Source organism: Electrophorus electricus, chromosome 13 (genome assembly GCF_013358815.1).
Source record: "Electrophorus electricus isolate fEleEle1 chromosome 13, fEleEle1.pri, whole genome shotgun sequence".
In the NCBI taxonomy this organism is placed as follows: domain Eukaryota; kingdom Metazoa; phylum Chordata; class Actinopteri; order Gymnotiformes; family Gymnotidae; genus Electrophorus; species Electrophorus electricus.
Genome location: NC_049547.1, coordinates 6,006,118 through 6,025,818, shown reverse-complemented (window position 1 = coordinate 6,025,818; position 19,701 = coordinate 6,006,118). Strand labels below are relative to the sequence as shown.

Sequence of the window (19,701 nt, the reverse complement as noted above, 5' to 3'; positions counted from 1 at the left end):
TTCCTAAATGAGATATCTTGTGCAGTTCACGAATACCATTGCTTCAAATACATTTGCCACGACAACCAACTTGTTGAATAAATAGGAAGTTTATTGATCAATGAATAAACGAATTATTGACGTTGTGAAACGGGTGCTACAGACTACTATGACGGATTTGGCCCAGGCGTACTCAATACCTAACGAGTGACAACGGAATAAAAAAAGAAAGGGGGCTGATGAGATAAAGAGGATGAATCACATAAAAATAAACCACCAACAAAGACAAGAACTGCGATCAGAGGGAAGAACTTTCGTACAAGCCAGAGAGCCGTTTAGCTAGGGTGCTAACTTCGCTAAGACTAGCCTATCCCAGAAAGTTAACGGAGCTGGCGGTGAGCGTCACTACCGGAAGGTTGCCTAAAAAGGGAGGAGATTCCTATTCCTATTATTGTACCAACTATCGAGTGGCGGAAGTATTAAATTAACCTGAACAGGATTATCTCTAGGCTCTTACGAATATAGTTCTTAAGTCAGTTTCCAGGGACAATCGTCAATTTGGCCGGTCCGTCCGCGCAAGAGGGATCACTGAAGTTTTAGGTGTGGCCGTTGTATGCTGGAAATACACCTGATCCAAAATATTCCAGTGCGCTGACAACGACCCCGTACCAAAGGTTGTCCCGAATCGGCGAGCCTGAGCTTCACTGAGTGTAGAGCTGAGATGGACGGTCCCTTGACTTCGCAGGTATCAATGCGAGAGCGTATCCTAGACGTGGTTTGTAGAAATCTAAGGTTGTACAATTAGTACTAATTACTGTTGGCCGAAACAAAAAATCGACTATCTTGACGGAATAGGGGAAAACAAATTAAGTGGTTTAAGAAAGACTATCACACTAGATATAAGACGAACATAAAATAAGACACTATGCTAAGTCTTTAATTCTTGTCGCGAGAAGTTCTAACTTCTTTTGTGGATTCAACCTTCCAAACGTTTAACCACCTAAAAACTCCTTATTACACTTTGATCCTGGGCGTTGATGATTATAACCCTTACTCGGGGAGGGGGATAGATCATTCTCAGCTTCGCTCATGCATATTTATACTTCTTTGTCCGACTTTGGCGTGTAAAAATAAAAATAAAAAACAGTTTTAACGAAAAAGGAAGAGAAAATAAAACAAATAGGTAGTGATCTTTGGTTATGAGACATATGTCTTTTAAACTATAATAGGTGGGGTCAGTTACCTTAATTCACCTGAGCCATTTTGTCCACATATATGGATATAGAGTGCAGATGTTCTGATAAGAAATATAAAGCACACAATTATATGTAAGAAAGCAGTTACATTTTCCAAGAGACACAACTTAAAAACAGATTGGGTTACTGGGAGAGAGAGAGAGAGAGAGAGAGAGAGAGAGAGCATGATTACTCTGCATGTATGTTGCATTACTAGTATTAATAATTCAAATAATCTTCCTGTCTGTTATACTTGAGATTAAGAGGTAGTCACTAAGTAATACATGTACAATGGTTAATATGCAAACGATGGAATAGTTGAAATAACCAAACATAAGAAAAGTTAATATAAATAGAAAGTTCACTGATGATAACTTAGTTAGACTTCATCACAAATTGAGCGTGTTGAGCCTGATATGTATATAACAATGCATTTTTGGGCATACATGGTTAACGAATCCAGAAAGTCTGTTATAGGCACTGCGGGGTTCTATGCATCCATTGTCCATACAGTCTGTCAGAAATACAAAACCTTGTTAAAAAGAAAAAAAAAAAAAAAAAAAAACAATTGATAAGATTATATACATGATTATACATGATCATGGTCTCACTGCAATGCTCGCAAAAAGGCCTTTCACAAAGGAAACCTCAAATTCCAGCATTCCTTCAAACATATGGTCTTTATAAGTTTTTCTTGATCAAAGTATTCCAGGTTGTGAAGTCATCCCTAAATTCCACATGAGATGCTTTATGACTTTGTTACCCCCCCACAGTCCAGGTCTGAGGTCCTACAGTTTAGGCCATGTGTCCTGGCGGGGTAATAAACCTTCCTCACAGAGTGGTTTGGAGACCGATAAGGTAGTACCCTTTTAGTTGAGCCAAAGTTGTTCTGCTATTCGTAAAACAAGGCCTTTCAGAGTGGGTGTTATGAGTTGTCCCAGGGGTGATGGTCCAATTGCTCCACAGGGCAGCAACTGGCATTCCAGAGCATCTTGATAAGGAGACTTTCTGTGAGGGGTGTTGGGGTACCTTAGGTTTAACTGCAGGAGCAGGCTGCAGCTTCCTCTACAAAAGTTTGCTCACAACTTGGCTAAAACACTGCAACCACTAAAAGAACAGCTAGTTTAGTCAATAATGTACACTGGAAATGAACGGACAGGTGTGAGAAGGCTTTTAATGAGGCAGAAACAGCCCTAACACAGTCAAAGGTACTCACACACTTTACCCCTTCCATGTCAATACAGTTGGCATGCAATGCATCACCCTATGAGGTTGCTATCACTTTTGCTTCTCAGACCTTGAGCAAGGCTGATAGCAACTATGCACAGATCGGGGGTGAAGTAGTGCTGTACAATATGGACTAAAATGTAATACCTTGGTATTTTTGCTAAATAGCTTGATAACTACATGAATTAGACTATGGTTTTACACTTGATGTTTGAAGTGGTACTTAAATATAATATTTGGAATACAGTTGGAATGCAGTTAAGCACAATGAGAGAACATGCAGTATGTTAGTTTATAATAAGTATGCCAAATTAAAAAAAAAAAAGTCAAAATAAACAAGGTTGAGATCTTTCCATGCTTTTCTCAGTGCAACCCTCTTTCTTCAGCTAAAGATAAAAATAATGATAAAATGGCCACAAGTAATGCCGTTATATTTTTTTGTATCCTGAGTAATGTATTGCATGTATTCTGTAACCACCCAACGGAGTAGGGCATGAAATACCACCTATTGACTAAAGCCCTTTAGAATTTAGTCCAAAATGCTTTAAAATGGAATTAAAATTGAATGTTCTACAGGCTACTAACTGGTCAACATAAAACCTCCATGATTTCCAGGGTTTTGTGATGCATTAGCAGCATTTTATTTTTATTTTTTTTACTTTTTCAAGTTTGATTTGAATTTAAACTTTCTTGGTATAGCATACTCTTCCTCAACTATAGTTGAATCAAGAACAATAAGTATGTGAGAGAACTTGAGTATTGTGTTTACTGAAAATTTGATTTAGCACAGTATCAACTGAACAACAGAGTTCTGTCTTATCTTTATCCTTGTGTCCAGTCATACCTTCAACCATATACTGACTCTGTTCTTATTGGTCGTGTGTCGCTGTTTAACAGGAGCTACAAGAACATTGCTATTGATGACATTATGCCACAGATAAGTGAAATCAGTTTCCCTTGCAGTTTATGGACACAGTCAACTGTCCTGTGTTGAGGACACCATCCCCATGTCCGTAGGCTGATATCCCTACACCCTGCTTCAAGAGGGCACATCTTCACATAGTTGCTAGTTTGTAATGTTTTGAGCTACCAAAATCTAATATGTAGTTAAATTGTTATGAAAATAACTGTTGTGAGATTTAATTCTTAAACCCAGCACAAGATGTCTTGACCTGCTGAAATTGAATGTGTTATGTTATGCTTCATCTCAGTGACACTGGTTGTCCTTGTTTATAATAATATCATGTGCTCATTATATAGAGCAGTTGGTTTGAACCATAGACTAAATACAGTTTATGGTATGAATGTTGACTTGTAATGTACTATTCTGATTAAAGACCAGTGTGTTGAAACATTTATTTATGGTCATCTTGTCATGTAGTGTAATTCCTGTAAGAGAAGAACTTAGTAATGAGGAATCTATAAGCAGGTTAGTATTTTTTCAAATGTTTTATCAAAAATGAAAATATAAATGGATTCACCCATTACCTTTCATAAGACACTATATAGTATTTATACATTCAGGCTGTGAGCTCTGCATAGACCCATGTTTTTACAGACAATACACAAGCATACATCCATACTGACAGCACTGTCATGTTTAACATCTACGCGGCTTTTTCAGTATAGCAGTTCTGGGCGAGGTCAAAGAGCAGTTTTTTTTTTTTGTTTCATTTTGATACAATTAAATCTTATTTGCCTGAAAGGTGTAATTATGTTGGGATATTTGAAGAACCTTGAGTTACTAGTTTTAGTTTTAATTTGAGGTTATAGCTTGCTAATGAGTAGCTTGTAGAATAGCCATTGAATCAGGTCTATCTAGTGAGTCATATTTGGTTATGGCCAATTTAGTAAGTAAAGGATTTGACTTCTGTAAGAATATTTAGAAAATCAGTGTGATTTTTTTTTTTTGCAGATTCTGCTGACTAGTGGCCTTGGCCTCTTTAGACATCTCAGAACATTATTCCAAGCTAGAACCCTGATGACCAAAATCTAACCTTAACAATGCAAACAAACTTTTAAATCTGCAAGTGCATATTGCAATTTTAAATATTAGCACGACTCCTTTCATAAAAGACAGTGTTGGTAATGTGCATGCAAGTGTAGAAATAATTTGTGTATCAATGCATTTTTCTGTAGCTGTGGTTACAATGTAAAACTTACCATGTTTAGAATCAGGTCACATCTTTTCATTTAAATATAAAGGAAGCATATGGCAAGAGGGTTACTTTAGAAATTATATGTATGTATGTGAGAGAGAAAAAATACCGTGCATAACTTGTTAAGACAGACAGAAAATATAAGGGGGCTACCCTATTTCTGAAGACAGTGGACTACTTCCTTTTTGTAAAAAGGAAAATAAGATTAAGTGATACCTCAGGAGGGCAAAGAGACTTTTTTTTTTTTTTTCACCAGCCAACCAGGAAAAAAGGTCATAAAAAACACTGCAAAATGAAAACTTTCTGTGGACCCATTCAGAGCTACAGTAAAAGAAATCAAAGAAAATCATAGACAGTACAGCCTTTCACAGCATTGGCACAGGTGATTTATGGCTGCTGCTGCTGCTATTCTGCAGCTGTGGCTGATCCATGTTAGGACATCTGTCCAAGGGAGTGAAATATAACCAAGCAGCTATCTATACCCGATATCTGAGCGCACTGACAGAAATGCAAACTCGGACTAGACCCACTCTGTTTGCTTCTTAAATATTACTTAGCAATTTCAAGGACATGCACAGAAAGTTAAAAAAAGGATCATGCAAGGACAACCATTTATAAAAGTGCCAATCAGGCTTGGCAAGGCACAAAAGCAAATAGTTAATAATTTCTTTTTTATAACTGGATGATTAGAACAAACTTTCAATAAAATTTACAAACACTAACACCTTTAACTTGTATAACAGTATAATTTTACGCCATTCCACCATAGACATCAAAACTATAGTTAATCTGAAAAACGGATAAGTATATTACTGTAACATTGCTAAACTCAAATGATCACATTCCTGCTATTTTTACAGCAAGTGAGACATAGCATTTAGCTACTGCTTAGACAAAGGAACACACATTCTGGAAATTCTTGGCCATTCAGTGGGCATCTAACGTGATTTTATTAACAGTTCTAGTAAGGTCAGTAAAATGTCAGTTTATTCAAAGAATTGTTAGTTTACATAGGGTTATATACAGAAATAATATAGATTATTTAGGGTCTCATTGATGCAAAGGTAAAAACCCAAACCAATCTAAACATTTCACTTTTTCAGTGTGCATCATCTCAGACAGAGAATGCTAATGTAAGAACATCTGTTAAAAGTGATGTCAGTCACAAAAAATCACCAACCCCCCCCCCCCAAAAAACAACAAAAAAACCCCCCCAAAAAACAAAAAAAACACAGGTGCTACCCTCATTCTCCTACAGTAGTTTCCAAGCATGGCCACACCCTTAGGCAAACACGCTCTTGTGCAAACTCAAAGGATCTCTGCCATGTGATGCAGACAACTTCTTAACATCTAATATTCAGCAAAGAGAATCTTATAACAAAACCAAAAAAACAAACAATAAACACACAAAAAAGGTACAGCTCCCTGATTTGACTTTTAAGCAAGCAATCTAGAAGTGAGTTCTTTATTGCACAAGCTGTGTCTTCTCTAGAACAAGCCGATGACCTCTCCTGTTTCTGGCTCTAGATCTATGTCATAGAAACAGGGGCGTGTTGGTAGGCCTGGTATGGTCGGCATCTGCATTGAAAAATTGCAAAGTGAAAACTGCATTATTTCTCATGCAAACAAGAACATTAATAAGTTGTTCCATGACGATGGTTTTCAATGCATCACACAACTCATCCATCAATAAACAGTGGAAACTGTCATCAACTTGAAGTTGCATGCCTTTTCTAACATGTTTTGTGGGAAATTCACTGAAAAACATGTATGTAAAAGGTTCTGGGAGGGCTGGGCAAATTTTTCATAATTGTTACATTACACAGATTTGCATTACAACTTGCAATGAGTTTTGGTCTGTTGGGCTGAAGAAACTAATCATTCTCCTTCCCAAGATGATGATGACAACAGGTGCCAATAGGATGTGTCTGACTCAACAGGTCACTTTATACTCTTCACACTGAAATGGAGGCATTGCTAGAACGTTTGTAATCCTCTGGCCTAAACCGCTGGCCTCAAATCACAGGTGTTTCAGACATTATCCACTGATTTTGTGGTCACATAACTGGGAGCAAGTGTTATGGCAGGTGAGTGACTGTATTTTTTTCAGATCCTCCAGCATTTTTCTCCAGAATTTCACCTGGGCTACTATATGTATTCATTAAAATGTTAATATACAACACATGCACTTGTTAACTAATCTAATACCAAACTTTAAAATGTGACTTCTTTAACAGACCTGGCTACTGAATGAACGTTTTCACTGGTTGCAGTCTCCCTACACTCAAATTCCGAACTAGCAACTTGCATTCAAATAGAATTTGTATAAATTTTGTGAGCTTATACTGGATGGGGGCATATGTGACAGACTTCAGTTAACCCTTTGTATAGCACACAAAAGATTTGCGCGTGAATTATAATTGATGGGCAGAGTTCAGAGGTTCCTTGATATTGGAACATATATCCACATGGGGGACATTATCTTTACAGCCCTATTTAAGTGTACATTAATGTTAACATTCACATGAAAATTAATGAATAACCATAAATCCCAGTTATTAAATATGCTTAAGGTACTCTGTGTATACGCACACTATGTTTCCCTGGCACAAATCTTAGCCTATGGTACTTCAATCCTTTCAATTCATGGAAAGTCCACTGAGGGCAGAAAGCAATTACTCCTATAGAAGAGCTCACCGTGCCAACCAGTGGGTAGAGGAACCCAGCGCCAACACTGGCACGGATATCGCGGACAGGCAGAACAAAGCCAGTGGGAGCTCCTTTCTTCTCTGCATCATGAGAAAGAGACAGATGGGTCTTTGCCATACAAATTGGCAAATTACCAAAGCCCTATGGGGAGAAAGAGAACATTTCAGATGCACACACGCACAGATGTACTCATTTTTTCTGTCAAGAAGCAGTTTTACATTTTTTCAAACAGGCTTTCCAGGTTCCCATACCAAGTCACATGTCAAATTCCCTGATGTTTCCTTAAAAATTTACAGACTAAAAGAGTAAAATTTCCATGTCCTAAAACGAACGGAAACATGGGCCGTATTTGTTAAAGGGGCGTAGAAAGTTGAAGTAACCGTAAGAACCACTTTCACACAATATAGGAAACTATATAAAATAAAAGCATTTTTGATAAATGGCAATTAAAATGTAAAAATGCCACAAACCAAATTCACTGATATTCCATGAGTTGACCCAAAAATGATCAAATCCCCTGACTTTCCATGTCTGGAATAGACTTTATAAAATTACATGTTCCAGAAATTTCTTGACCTGTGGGAACCTGGGGCTTTACAAACATTCTCTAAACCAACCTATTAATAATGACATGACACGTGGTTCATTTTTCATTTAGGGGACGGAACCCTCATAGTCAGTCATGGTAGGGCCTTACCTGTTTGGTGTACAGATGAACCTTATGCTGGGCCTCTGGGAGCAGCTCAATTTCATCTGCCCCATAAATCTTTTGTGCGATGATTCTGATCTTATCAACAACAGGCAGCTATAGAATGGTAGGGCACCGCAAAATTAAACATTTTGTAAAAACTACTTAAAAAAGACATGGATATGAAAGGAGCAAGTCACAGCAAGTGAAAATGGGATTACCTCAGTGTCATACAGGAATCTGAAGTTGCTGGGGGCCTCCGCAGCTTTCTGCACAGCTTTGCCCAGTTCGACGGCTCCAGCACCCCCATCTGCCCAGTGAGTACACTGCACTGCATCGAAAGCTCCTGCCTCTTTAGCAAGCTTGCAGATCAGCTGCAGTTCAGCCTCTGTGTCAGTCCTGCACACAACCCCATGGTGAGAAAGCTCCCAGTCTGAATATGCATGACATGTCTGTGTAGGCACTGTAGTTTACAGTCTACTGCAATATCCTATTATTTATCAATAACTCCATACTTGAAAGCATTAACTGCTACGACGACCGGCACACCAAAGTGCTTAGTGTTCTCCACCTGCTTCCTCAGATTGCAGAAGCCCTTTTCCACCAGCTCCAGGTTCTGAAAAATAATCCTATAACTATGCATAACACAAATATTTGAAATTGGTAGCTCAGTGGTTAAGGTACTTGACTTGTAATGGGACGGTTTACGGTTCAAACCCCACCACTGCCAAGTTGCCACTGTTGGGCCCCTGAGCAAAACCTTTAACCCTCAATTGCTCAAGTTGTAGTTGCTCATAATTGTAAGTTGCGTTGGATAAAAGCATCAGCTAAATGCCATAAATGTAAAATCATCATTACAGGGGTGGGGTAAGACAGTTGACTAGTCAGTTTGTTCCAAATCTCTGTGCCTAGATCATAATTTAGTATCACCTCTTTCACTTATGTCTGCAGTACAGAATGCACACAACTCTCTTCTCAGGCAGATTAATTAAACACACAATATTACCTCCTCTGTATATTCCTTTGGTAGAGGCATGCCAGCTGTGACCTAGGGGAAAAAACACCAAACAGCTATTTTATTTTATTATCGTGGCTGACTAAGGCAAGTTATATAGCATTATCTTATTTAAGTCCTACAAATAAGTGATCCCGCTCACCGATGGTCCCCCTCCATGCATTTTCAGTGCTCTGACAGTGGCTACCAACACCACTACGTGAGGCCTCAGTCCAGAGTATCGACATTTAATGTTAAAAAACTTCTCCATCCCAATATCTGCACCAAAGCCTGCCTCCGTTACTACCAGAAACAAAGCACAAAGGACACACAGACTTCATTCCACAAACTTACGAGACATAGAGAGAATGAGAAAATGTGATAAAATACCTGAATACAGCAATTCATGAAGATGAGCATTGTATGCATACGGTATAGTCTATTTATTGTACTGCTGTCATATAACTAAAATCTGGGAGATGCTTTTTGGTACAGAAGTTACCTGAGAACTGTAGGCCAGTGCTGATGCATTTCAGGCCCTTTATAAAATCTTACCTACAAATCCTTCTGGACCCACCAGCTTCAGGGCAATTTTATCAGCCAGGATGGAAGAGTTCCCATGAGCGATGTTGGCAAAAGGCCCAGCATGAACAAACACAGGGTTTCCCTAGAAAGGCAGAAATACTGGGAGTCAAACAATTACTTACAGTTAAAGGGATGACATGTGCCCCGTGTGTGCAGAGCTCAGCAAACCAATCGAGCTTCGAGTACTGTGTTAGACCATGGAGTGGTACAGAAGGAAACAGAACACCGAGTGGTAAGATTTGGCCTGAGGCAAGGAACAGCTTTTGCTAAAGTTAACACTCATGCCAAGATCACTCCAATAGCTACATCCCATGAGAATGTGCCAGCACTGGGCTTTTCAACCAGTGGGGCAACCTGTCAGGAGGCGTGAGATAAGGTTTTTAGATTAAAACACTTAACACTCACATTTATAAATATTTCAACAGAAGTAAATATTTTAACAGCATTCTGCTGGTAATCTTAAGCACTTCATTATCTTCTCAGTAGGAGTAGAATGTCTTTTTCAAGATTAGGGGTGTTTTTAGTAGGGGAACAGAAGGAAGGCACTGGTTTAAAAGGTTGAAAACCCCTGTGCTGACCACATTGCAATACATGGCAATGTTAAACACATTGTTAACAATAGTTTTTTTTTTTTTTATACATGTTAGCAGTTGTTAAAAACATGGTCAGTGAAAAAGTAAAACAGAATATCAGAAGTGTTATCATGAAAACAAAGTCTACAACGTAGCAAGTTTGTTTCATGTGTAAGTGGGAAGAAAGTGAGCAGGGAACAGAAGACCAGCAGAGCAGGAGCAAGGTGACTGCATTTCTTTGAGGGGGAACAGTATTTGCTCTGGCTCCACTCATACACTCTGGTCAAGGCTTCTCTCTACACTCAGTCAGAAACAGGCAAGACCTACCATAGAACAAAATAACCTCTCAGAAAACATGAGAGTAACTGGGATAAATTACAAATAAATAAATAAGAATGAAGGAAAACAACAAGCACACCAGCGTGAGCTGAACAGCTATATGTATGACCTTGTATGACACACACACACACACACACACACACACACACACACACACACACACCTCTAGGGTCTGCATAAGATTGGGCTTGATGGCATCTCTCATTAGCACCGTCAGTGCTCCACACACACCCTGAAAGGAAACAGAAGGAATATTAAACCTTTATTAAGGGTTTATTAAATATTAAACCTGTATTCCTCAGTGTGTATACCAGCCTAGCTTTCCCATACACAGTTAAAGCATAAGAGCTAATGGTGATAAGCTGCACTGAGTCACATATTGTGATTTTCTACTGATTTACCTTTTTTAAAAATCTATACAGATGCAACAGATGTTTGGAAGCAGTCCTATGTACAAGTCAAGAAGGGGGGGGGCGGGGGACGACAAACAAACAAAAACCCCACACATCTCACACAGACAGACACTCTCATAATGATTTTCAAAAAAAAAAAAAAAATAAAATAAAAGAAATGATATGCTTCAATCACTGTTGTCACTGACCAGGTCCTCTGTAGTGACTGGCTCTCCATTGCGACTAGTGGCCACTACCATTTTAGCAAGTCTGTGCTTCATGTCCTCCAGGCTGCTTGTGAGAGCTAGCACAGCCATTATCTCACTGGCCACCGTGATGTCAAACTGAGCCTGCAACACATACACACACACACCACCTGAGCCTTAAATAGCCACTACACACTTTAGTGTTCACTTGAATAATTTTCTGTGATATCCATCAGATGTGTAGTGTGTTCATATCACTGACCGTTCTGGTATAGCCTTTCTCGGTAGGAGATTGACCAATAGTGATCTTGCGTAGAAACCGATCATTGGTGTCCAACACTAAGAAGGAAGAAAAACCAAACAAAAAAAGGTCTAGCCAGGGGTACAGACATCTAGACTCCAGAAATGTATAAAGAAGGAAGAAGATGGATTAGTATTTGTTGCACACAGTAGTTATTTCTGTGCCTGTAGACTCTCATACCTCTTTGCCAGGTGATGGACTCAGGATCAATGTCCAGCCTAGCGAAGCGAGTGATCTCCTCCTCGGTCAATGTGGAGGGGTCTGACTTCTCTATGCCCAGTTTCTGCAAGGTAAGAAATAGCATTACAAATAAGCACAGGAATTAAAATACACAATTTTAATATTAAAATTAATTGAAAGTGTATACCTTATTTAGGAAATGCCCAAAGTAAAATCGAACCCATTAAACTCAACAAACAATACAACATTGCCAAATATTCACACCTTTAGTCTGTTAATCTGCACGGGGGAAAAAGTCCTGTGGCCTCCACTTAGCGGTACTAGGCGGTTAAAAAGTGCCTGAATGGTAATCATAAGAACACATATAAGAGTTACCAGTCATCATCATAATGTCAGTAAATCAGAACATTTTCACACCAAGTTCTACCTATGCTCAAAGAATGTCAGTTCTCACTTTATCAGACTGAGTGGCCTCATGGAAGATGCGGGCATCGATGGCAGCTGCCACCAGGTTGTTGGCAGCTGTAATGGCATGGATGTCGCCAGTGAGGTGCAGATTAAACTAAATCAGGTGGAAAATACAGCACACATAATATTAATATTAACAATGTGTCTGAAGCAGAATTTTGCAAATGTAGCCTACAAAAAGCCAAACTACCTCTTCCATTGGAATAACTTGAGAATAGCCACCCCCAGCAGCACCACCTATTGAAAAAACATTGAACCGTAATGATCTCCATGTTTAAGTGGGAAAGTATTATGGCAAATCTCACAATATGACCGGCCTGGCTCACCTTTAATGCCAAATGTGGGGCCCTGAGACGGTTGCCGTACGCAAGCAAACACATTGTTATTGAGATGAGCGCCAAGTGCCTGCACCAGGCCTATGGTAGTAGTGCTCTTCCCTTCTCCAAGAGGTGTGGGAGTGATTCTACAAAATTCATGGCAAACATTTAACTACTGACAAGGCCTCTTATACAGTCATATACAGTCTTTACAAATAAAGGGTGTCAGACCTTTCACAGAGGTGTCACACAAAATGTGTCCAATATTTAACCAAAATCTAAATAAAAATCAACTTGGGTATAACGCTGTGCAAGAGAAAGCATCGTCTTAAAATGATCTTAGCCAGAGTAATCAAGTGTCAAAAAGTGAAACAATATGTTATTCTGATGCACATGTGAAAACATCTGACTGACCAGAAAACAGTTAAACAGATTTCTTACCCAGTCACCACCACGTATTTACCATCAGGCTGGATTCGCAATCGATCAATAGCTTCCAGATGCACTTTGGCCTTTGTCTTGCCATACAGTTCTACTTCATTAGAGAGAAGGCCAATCTCCCTGGCCAAACGGTCAATGCACTTGGGCACACAAGAGCGGGAGATGTCTATATCACTGAGAAGAATAAAGGAAAAATGACACAAATATTTTAACACCAAACACAGATAAAAAGATATTTAAATAATTATTCTATTCTCCAAGAAGTACAACTGGTAAACTGACAATTAACAATTTTAATTGGCATCTTTAGTAGTCACACTGAAGGATTACATATGATACTTTTAATGTCTGATAAGACGCCATGACTTTCTGACTGATCTACTTAAATGGGTCTTCAGTACACACTTCATCTTCAACAGAATCAAATGAAAATCTTTCTGGGGGAACAACTACTTGACAGTAGTAACTACCTAACAAATATTAACATCTGACTATTTCGGACCAACCTCGGGACAGGTCTCTTCAAGTTGAGCTTGGTATAAATCATATTCCATTTGCCTGGTTGGTGTGCCTGAAGGAAACGCTTAGCACTAAGAACAGTATTCTGATGAGAACACAGTGAAGAGGAAAGACAGACATACAGCTCAGATGAATAACAAAGGTAAAAAGATCCAGTACCCAAAATCCTACAGTACAAAACAGGTGAGGGATTACACAAATATTTATTATATAAAATCAAGGATTTGTCATTTTAAGTGGTTATGCACATCAGTGCTCATGGACACTGCATTAAATGTGACACGTTTTTATTGCCAGTTGTTGCTATGGCAGTAATGAAGTTAGGAAACCCAAAGAAAAAGAACTGATCTACACTCTCGGAAATTTAGTACACCATAGAATGAATGTTAGAATTTAAACAATTTTTCTAATGCTTTTTCTAATACAATCTGGATCCACATCCAAGAATTCCAGAGGCACTGTGCTTGGACCACTGATGATGGACCTCTGTCTGAAACATTCCGTTTCTGTGAACATCTTGTGTACTTCACTCCAATTTCAAACATCTCATCTTTTACTACATTAGTATACTACAGTTAGTACAGGATTTGGTTTAATATATATATTGCTTATATCATTAATTTGCTTTGTTTCCTGTGTTAATCCAGAGAAGCCTGAGTCTAACATATGCAACTAGAACTGCATCTGACTACAAATGGTGCAAGTATGATACCACACATGATAACACATGAAGAAAGTGAGGTGTACCTGCATCAGCATGGCTACCGTCATGGGGCCAACTCCACCTGGAACAGGGGTGATAAAGGCTGCCTGCTCCTTAGCAGAGGTGAAAGCAACGTCACCCACCACCCTCTTCCCACTCGGTTTAGTGCTGTCTGCAGGGAGATTCAGTAAAAGTGGTTAGGCAATGCTGCTTCAATAGATCAGCAAGATATGGAGATGGGTCATTAAGGGCTTCAGATTTCACAGTAGGGAGGTTATGCCAGTGACTAACACTAGCACTGAGATAAAACTGTGTAAAAATTAAATGAAAAAAAAAAGTAGTAAGATGATCAAATTGACACTTTGTTCAAATGTTCTCATGCTGAAACATGCTTTTTTCATTCTTCCCTCCCGACTAACCTGGAACATGGTTGATGCCACAGTCAATGACTATAGCACCTTTCTTCACCCACTCGCCCTTCACAAATTCTGGCTTCCCAATCCCAGTCACCAAGATGTCCGCTCTTCCTACCTGTGAAGTTGTTTGTATTCACATACAACTTTACTGATCCTTAATTTCTGTTTAATAAACTTATGTTCATTTACTTTTTACACATTCATTTACTCTTTACAGACTAGTGATAATACTGACATTTTTCATTAAACAACAGCTATTTTTCTCACTGCCAGACAGCACTAAAGTCCTGAGGGCCCAGAAAAATCATGTTGTTGCTCATCTAGAACAACATATTCAGTATAGCTTTAAACACATCTAAATCTGTTTTAGGTGAAATCTCAATTTAATGTTTGCTTGAGTATATCATTCTTGTCTACAGGAAAATTCTCTGACCACTTTAGTTCATTTGTTTTTCAGAGTGAAAGTCATCGTAATTAGAGACACCAACATTGTAGGTACAGTCAGAAACTATAGATCATTTGCCAGACAGTTTATCTTCTAGCATGTTCTCAGTAATCAGCTTTCTGACCACAGAACTGCTGTTTGTTTCATAGTTTGGGGTGGCAGACCACTCCCACCCAGAAGTGACAGTGATGTGTAAAAACCTAACAACTCATAGCAGTCAGTCTCCATTGTTTTACAAATAACCCACTACCAAGAGAATATTCAGGCATCAGTGATCCTGTTGTTAAAAGCTGACCAGTGATGAACAGGGTAACTGAGAAATTGTGCATAGCAAAACATGGGCTACAGTATGTAATTGTACACCTATAAAATGCACCCATTATATTTTTGTAATTAAATGGCCAGTATGCATAGGTGCAAAATGGGTGTTTCTAGTAAGGTGACCAGTGAAAGTATGTTTAAAGGTTTACCTCAGAAGCCAAGTCAGTGGTTTTTGAGTGACAGGTGGTCACAGTCGCATGATTCCACAGCAGGAGGTCATGCATAGGCGCGCCAACAATCTTACTGCGACCAATCACCACAGCTGTTTTTCCTGCTACGGGCACACCTGCATAAATGTATGAATCATTAATCCACGAGATGTGCCTTCAGTCAAACTGTTAAACCACTGGTGAGTGCGGAACCTATTTATGCTTTTTGACAAAATCATTCTAGGAAATACAATGGGCTTGTTTGCTTCTTATGCTTTATTTGTAGTGCAGGGAAGTCACCAATAATACCTGCATTCACAAACAAGCAAGACTCAAAAGGTGCAACTAAGTCTCAGCACAGCAGGTTCAAACTAAAGAACATGTCTCCAACCTGTTTGTCTAATGAGCTCCATACAACCGTTGGGAGTGCAGGGAATGAAACAGTCTCCAAGATCACCACGTGCCAATTTCCCCGCATTTATGCTAGTCAAACTAGGAAACAGAAAGCACACTTTACAGCATTATTTCTTATTGAAAAGCTCAACAAGTCTTAGTTACTTTGCCTTCCAAAATTGAAAGTAATAAATATCAGCATCTCCATTTTTTTTTTTTTAACATGTGTGTCATTGTGATCAGAATTGGGTGAGGGGTTCTTTCTTACCCATCCACATCCTTCTCTGGAGCTACAGCATTGGTGACCTTCTCTGTGTCAATGCGGTGAATTGAGTCCAAAGGCAGCTGTACTATGAATCCATGGACACTGGAGTTCTCATTAACCTCTCTGATGCTTTGCAGAACCTGTGAGTGTACGTATGCGTGTGTTGTGTTGAGTGGGGGAGGTATAAGGGTTACTACCTTGCTTTTTTTACATTATGACATTATTTTATGAGGCATTACAATATAAACTTCTATTTGCATAACTTTCCTTTTTAGAGTTTGCTTGCATGTACCCTCCTGACTAAATACAGTGTAGACAAGTTTAGCATATGCACCCACTGTTGTCACTATATTTTAATGTTGTAAACAATATTAGTGCCAACAGATTTAGGAAACAGTCCTGAGGTTCTCTCACCTCATCTTCAGTAGCAGTCTGGGGAAGTCTCTTGTGTATGGCATTGATTCCAATCTAAAATCAACAAGAAGAAAAAAGTTGTCCTTTATTATATCTTAATTTTGTTGTATAATTTTTATTTGTGTTTCTAATATTACTACATATTTTTGTACAGTGACATTGGGTATCTTGAAAGGTGCTTATAGATAAAATTCTATTAATAATAATAGTACATTATTGTAATTCATTACTTGGAAATTATAAACAAAATTCTACCTAGATGTATGACCTAATCTATACAGCTCTTTACCTCACTGGCAGCTTTCAGCTTCATACTAATATATAGGTTGGAATCTTCTCGGTTTCCCACCTGCAATGCAGATACAGTGTAGCAGTAACCAGTAAACACCCAAGTTACAGACTTAATAAGTCAACTGTATTTATTAGTAGTTTATGGTAGCCCCACCCCCAAACATTAAAGACCTAAAAAAAAATGTTCCTTTTTCAAGGAGTGGTCATCATGCAAATATCTAACTTCATGGCGAATAATATTACGGGAAGTCACAAAGAGTCCTAGGGTAACATCTAAGGACCTACATGCCTCTCTTGCCTTGAGTAATGTCAATAACACCACCAGAATAAGACTAGAAAATAATGTGACTAATAGAAAGCCAAGTGGGAGCTTTCTATTTTGGAGGGCAGCTTGTTATTTGTATTTATGAGTAAATGCTGGAACATTTTATCATCCTGCCTCAAGCAGTTCAGAAGATGAATGAGGTGTGAGAGGCGTGAGGTTTTTATTTTTACATTTTTTTTAAAAACAAACAAACACTCATACACTCCTAGTATATTTTGGCTATGAGCTTATAATGCCAAAAAAAAAACCTCTTTCTGACCTGTAACACTACCAAGCCTGGTCTGAAGTTTGGGTCTTGTGACTTTAAAGCATCCACCTCCTTCTTCAGTCCCTTTCTCACCTGGCTAGATTTTGAAAAAAAACAAAAACAAAAAAAAAAACAAAGAGAGGAGGGAGAGGAGAGAGTGTGAGAAAGAGACAAAGAAAAAAAAAATCAATATGACACCATTTCAAATTGGTAATCCCTTGCCCCATATAAGCCATGGCATGACTAGGGTCAAAGGACAAAAGCTCTGTCAAAGGGGTTAAAGCTCTTAAGAATGAAAGCCAGTCCAACTGTGCATTGGGATGGATCGCATAATGATAAACAGTCAAAACTGGGTCAAAATGTTTCCTTGTTTTCAGTGACTCCAAAGGTGGATGGTATAACAAACTGATAATAACACCATACACTCAAGAGAAAGAAAAAGAACTAACAGCTAACTGTGCTCTGTGCAAAACGATTGCTACCAAGTATGGATTTCTAAGGAGTAAATGTCACGAGGACATTTTATATCTCAAAATTTTGATTTTGTTGTTGTACAACAAAAAAAGACAAAAAAAACAAGCTTTTGTCTTGAAATTCAGGATTTAAGAGCTTCCGCCCAAGTTGAAATCCAGAGGTGATATAATGACAGCAGGAAAGTCTTGCAAAAGTGACTCCCATTTAAAATAGAGGAAATCACAATGATTCAAGAGAATAAATACTGTGAATAGATATGGAATCACAAACATACCAAAGCCAACAGTAATTAATCACAAACACTATGAAACATCCTTAGCCATGAACATGGGTAAAAGTCTTTTGAACCGTTTTCTGTCAGTCAGCAGGCCTAAACTGTTATTGTTTCAGTGATTTGAAATGATCATGGTCTCATCATTCATTATCACTGTTCAAATACAGTTAGTAGAGATCACACAATTTTTACAATGTTTGTTTTCTTTAAATAGGCTGACAGTTAAGAACTTGACGACTTTAGTCACACAATGGACAAAACAAAATGCCTTAGGTATTCAGTCTTGTGACCAAGGCAAGTAGCTGAAGCAATTGTTACTACTGGTGCAGCTAATCAAGTGAAAATCCTGCTCTTAAAAGGGACCATAACATTCTCTACTCGTGAAGCATCGGCATTACAAACATATAAACGCTCCTCTAATCTATGCTCGACTTCCACGCGAGGGCGTGCAAACGCGAGGCTGGGCATAGACGACATAAAGTCTGAATGATTCTCAAGGGTCTCTCCGGTGGTTTTCTGCAAAGACGCTTCGGTCTATATCTGAACTTACGAACTTTTGATTTAAAAGAAAAGAAACGTCTTTTAGGTTTTACACTGCAGACGAATACTTAGTGCCAGAGAAAGAGGCCACCATAAAAAATAAAAAACCCCAGCAAGCTACATAATACACATTCACAATATAATAAAACAATTTCAGTACTTAATTAATCATCTTAATCACTCCGAACGTAATGGAATATTTAACAGTTATAAACGCGTAAGTGCCGCACGTGGCAGGCGCGTTTGTTTCTTGTGCACGACAGAGCTAGGAACGCTAGCTAGATAGCTAACTAGGTAGCTAAATAATGTTCCTCTTTTTATGCAAGATTCCAACCCATCATTAAGCGAACTGTCGCTAAACTACATAAATTCTCTCAAAGTTCTCACATGCATGCCAAAATGCTAGCTAGCTAGCTAACTAGCTAGCTAAGTAGGTAGGTAGGTTAGCCAAGTTACATTCCTAGGTATCACTTTTGCACAGCGCTGGCTCTTAACAGAAAATACAGACAAAACTTACGCAGAAACCTCTTTTCCGCTGATAATTTTGGCTGACATGCCGGATTCTGTAGATTCTCTTAACGGAGAACGAACTTGCATTAAAACTTAATGGACAACCTCGAGTTTAGAAACTCTGAACGTAACTTGCGCTAAACACGAAAATTTGACTACCGCTCAAGCTGTGCATGACCCAATATCAACATTAAAACGTTCATGAATACCAATGAAAGCTGACGTAAATTGTAGGCGTAATGCTTTTCACCAATGACATAAAGCTACAAAAGTGGTGATTCTTCATTAGAGGGGAAACTATTTTTCTGATTTTCTAGTAACAACTGGACTCTTAACAGTTAAATTGTATGTGAAAACACGTTCAATTCTGTTTAAAAAATTCGTAAAATTCTGAGATTAATTCTGGTTCTTTGACCTGGGTCCCTGACATGTCGTAAATGAACACATAAAAATTGATATAGATCAGCAAGGTGAAAAGGAGCAAGGATGGTTGTGATGTATCTTGCTCCAGTTAGGATTTTTTTTCTGCTATTTAAAAAATGAATTCAGTGTTGTTGAAGGACAACTAGAGCTGCTGCAGTTTAATTGATTTAACTGAATGTGGTTGGTTTTAATTAATTCAA

At 38.5% G+C, this 19,701-nt stretch overlaps 1 protein-coding gene and 1 long non-coding RNA gene across 2 annotated transcripts; one reads left to right on the top strand and one right to left on the bottom strand.

The window, feature by feature from the left end:
* The first annotated feature begins 430 nt into the window (after nucleotides 1-430).
* On the top strand, nucleotides 431-3,793 carry LOC113579872. The gene is made up of 2 exons (XR_003410919.2): nucleotides 431-724; nucleotides 3,405-3,793. It is a non-coding gene; the product is annotated as an uncharacterized LOC113579872 (long non-coding RNA).
* A 1,729-nt stretch (nucleotides 3,794-5,522) lies between these two features.
* On the bottom strand, nucleotides 5,523-19,260 carry mthfd1b (methylenetetrahydrofolate dehydrogenase (NADP+ dependent) 1b). Its single transcript, XM_027014069.2, has 27 exons — nucleotides 19,086-19,260; nucleotides 17,293-17,377; nucleotides 16,707-16,766; nucleotides 16,418-16,471; nucleotides 16,007-16,143; nucleotides 15,737-15,837; nucleotides 15,346-15,482; nucleotides 14,434-14,545; nucleotides 14,059-14,186; nucleotides 13,299-13,396; nucleotides 12,793-12,966; nucleotides 12,361-12,497; nucleotides 12,225-12,271; nucleotides 12,021-12,128; nucleotides 11,831-11,905; nucleotides 11,567-11,669; nucleotides 11,348-11,424; nucleotides 11,089-11,229; nucleotides 10,651-10,719; nucleotides 9,547-9,658; nucleotides 9,155-9,294; nucleotides 9,004-9,045; nucleotides 8,513-8,613; nucleotides 8,219-8,396; nucleotides 8,007-8,114; nucleotides 7,298-7,450; nucleotides 5,523-6,178 (listed from the first exon to the last, which is right to left on the bottom strand). The coding sequence occupies exons 1-27, from the start codon at nucleotides 19,163-19,165 to the stop codon at nucleotides 6,089-6,091; spliced, it is 2,847 nt and encodes a 948-aa protein (XP_026869870.2). The 5' UTR covers nucleotides 19,166-19,260; the 3' UTR covers nucleotides 5,523-6,088.
* Between the last annotated feature and the right edge of the window lie 441 nt (nucleotides 19,261-19,701).

Bases quoted from the DNA above. Each gene is read 5' to 3' on its own strand.
- mthfd1b (XM_027014069.2), bottom strand. From the start codon at position 19,165: ATGCAAGTTCGTTCTCCGTTAAGAGAATCTACAGAATCCGGCATGTCA. The intron at 16,767-17,292 runs GTCAGAAAGAGG...TCTGCATTGCAG, and splicing joins CAGGCTTGGTAGTGTTACAG to GTGGGAAACCGAGAAGATTC. The intron at 7,451-8,006 runs GTAAGGCCCTAC...TTCTCCCCATAG, and splicing joins TTCATCTGTACACCAAACAG to GGCTTTGGTAATTTGCCAAT.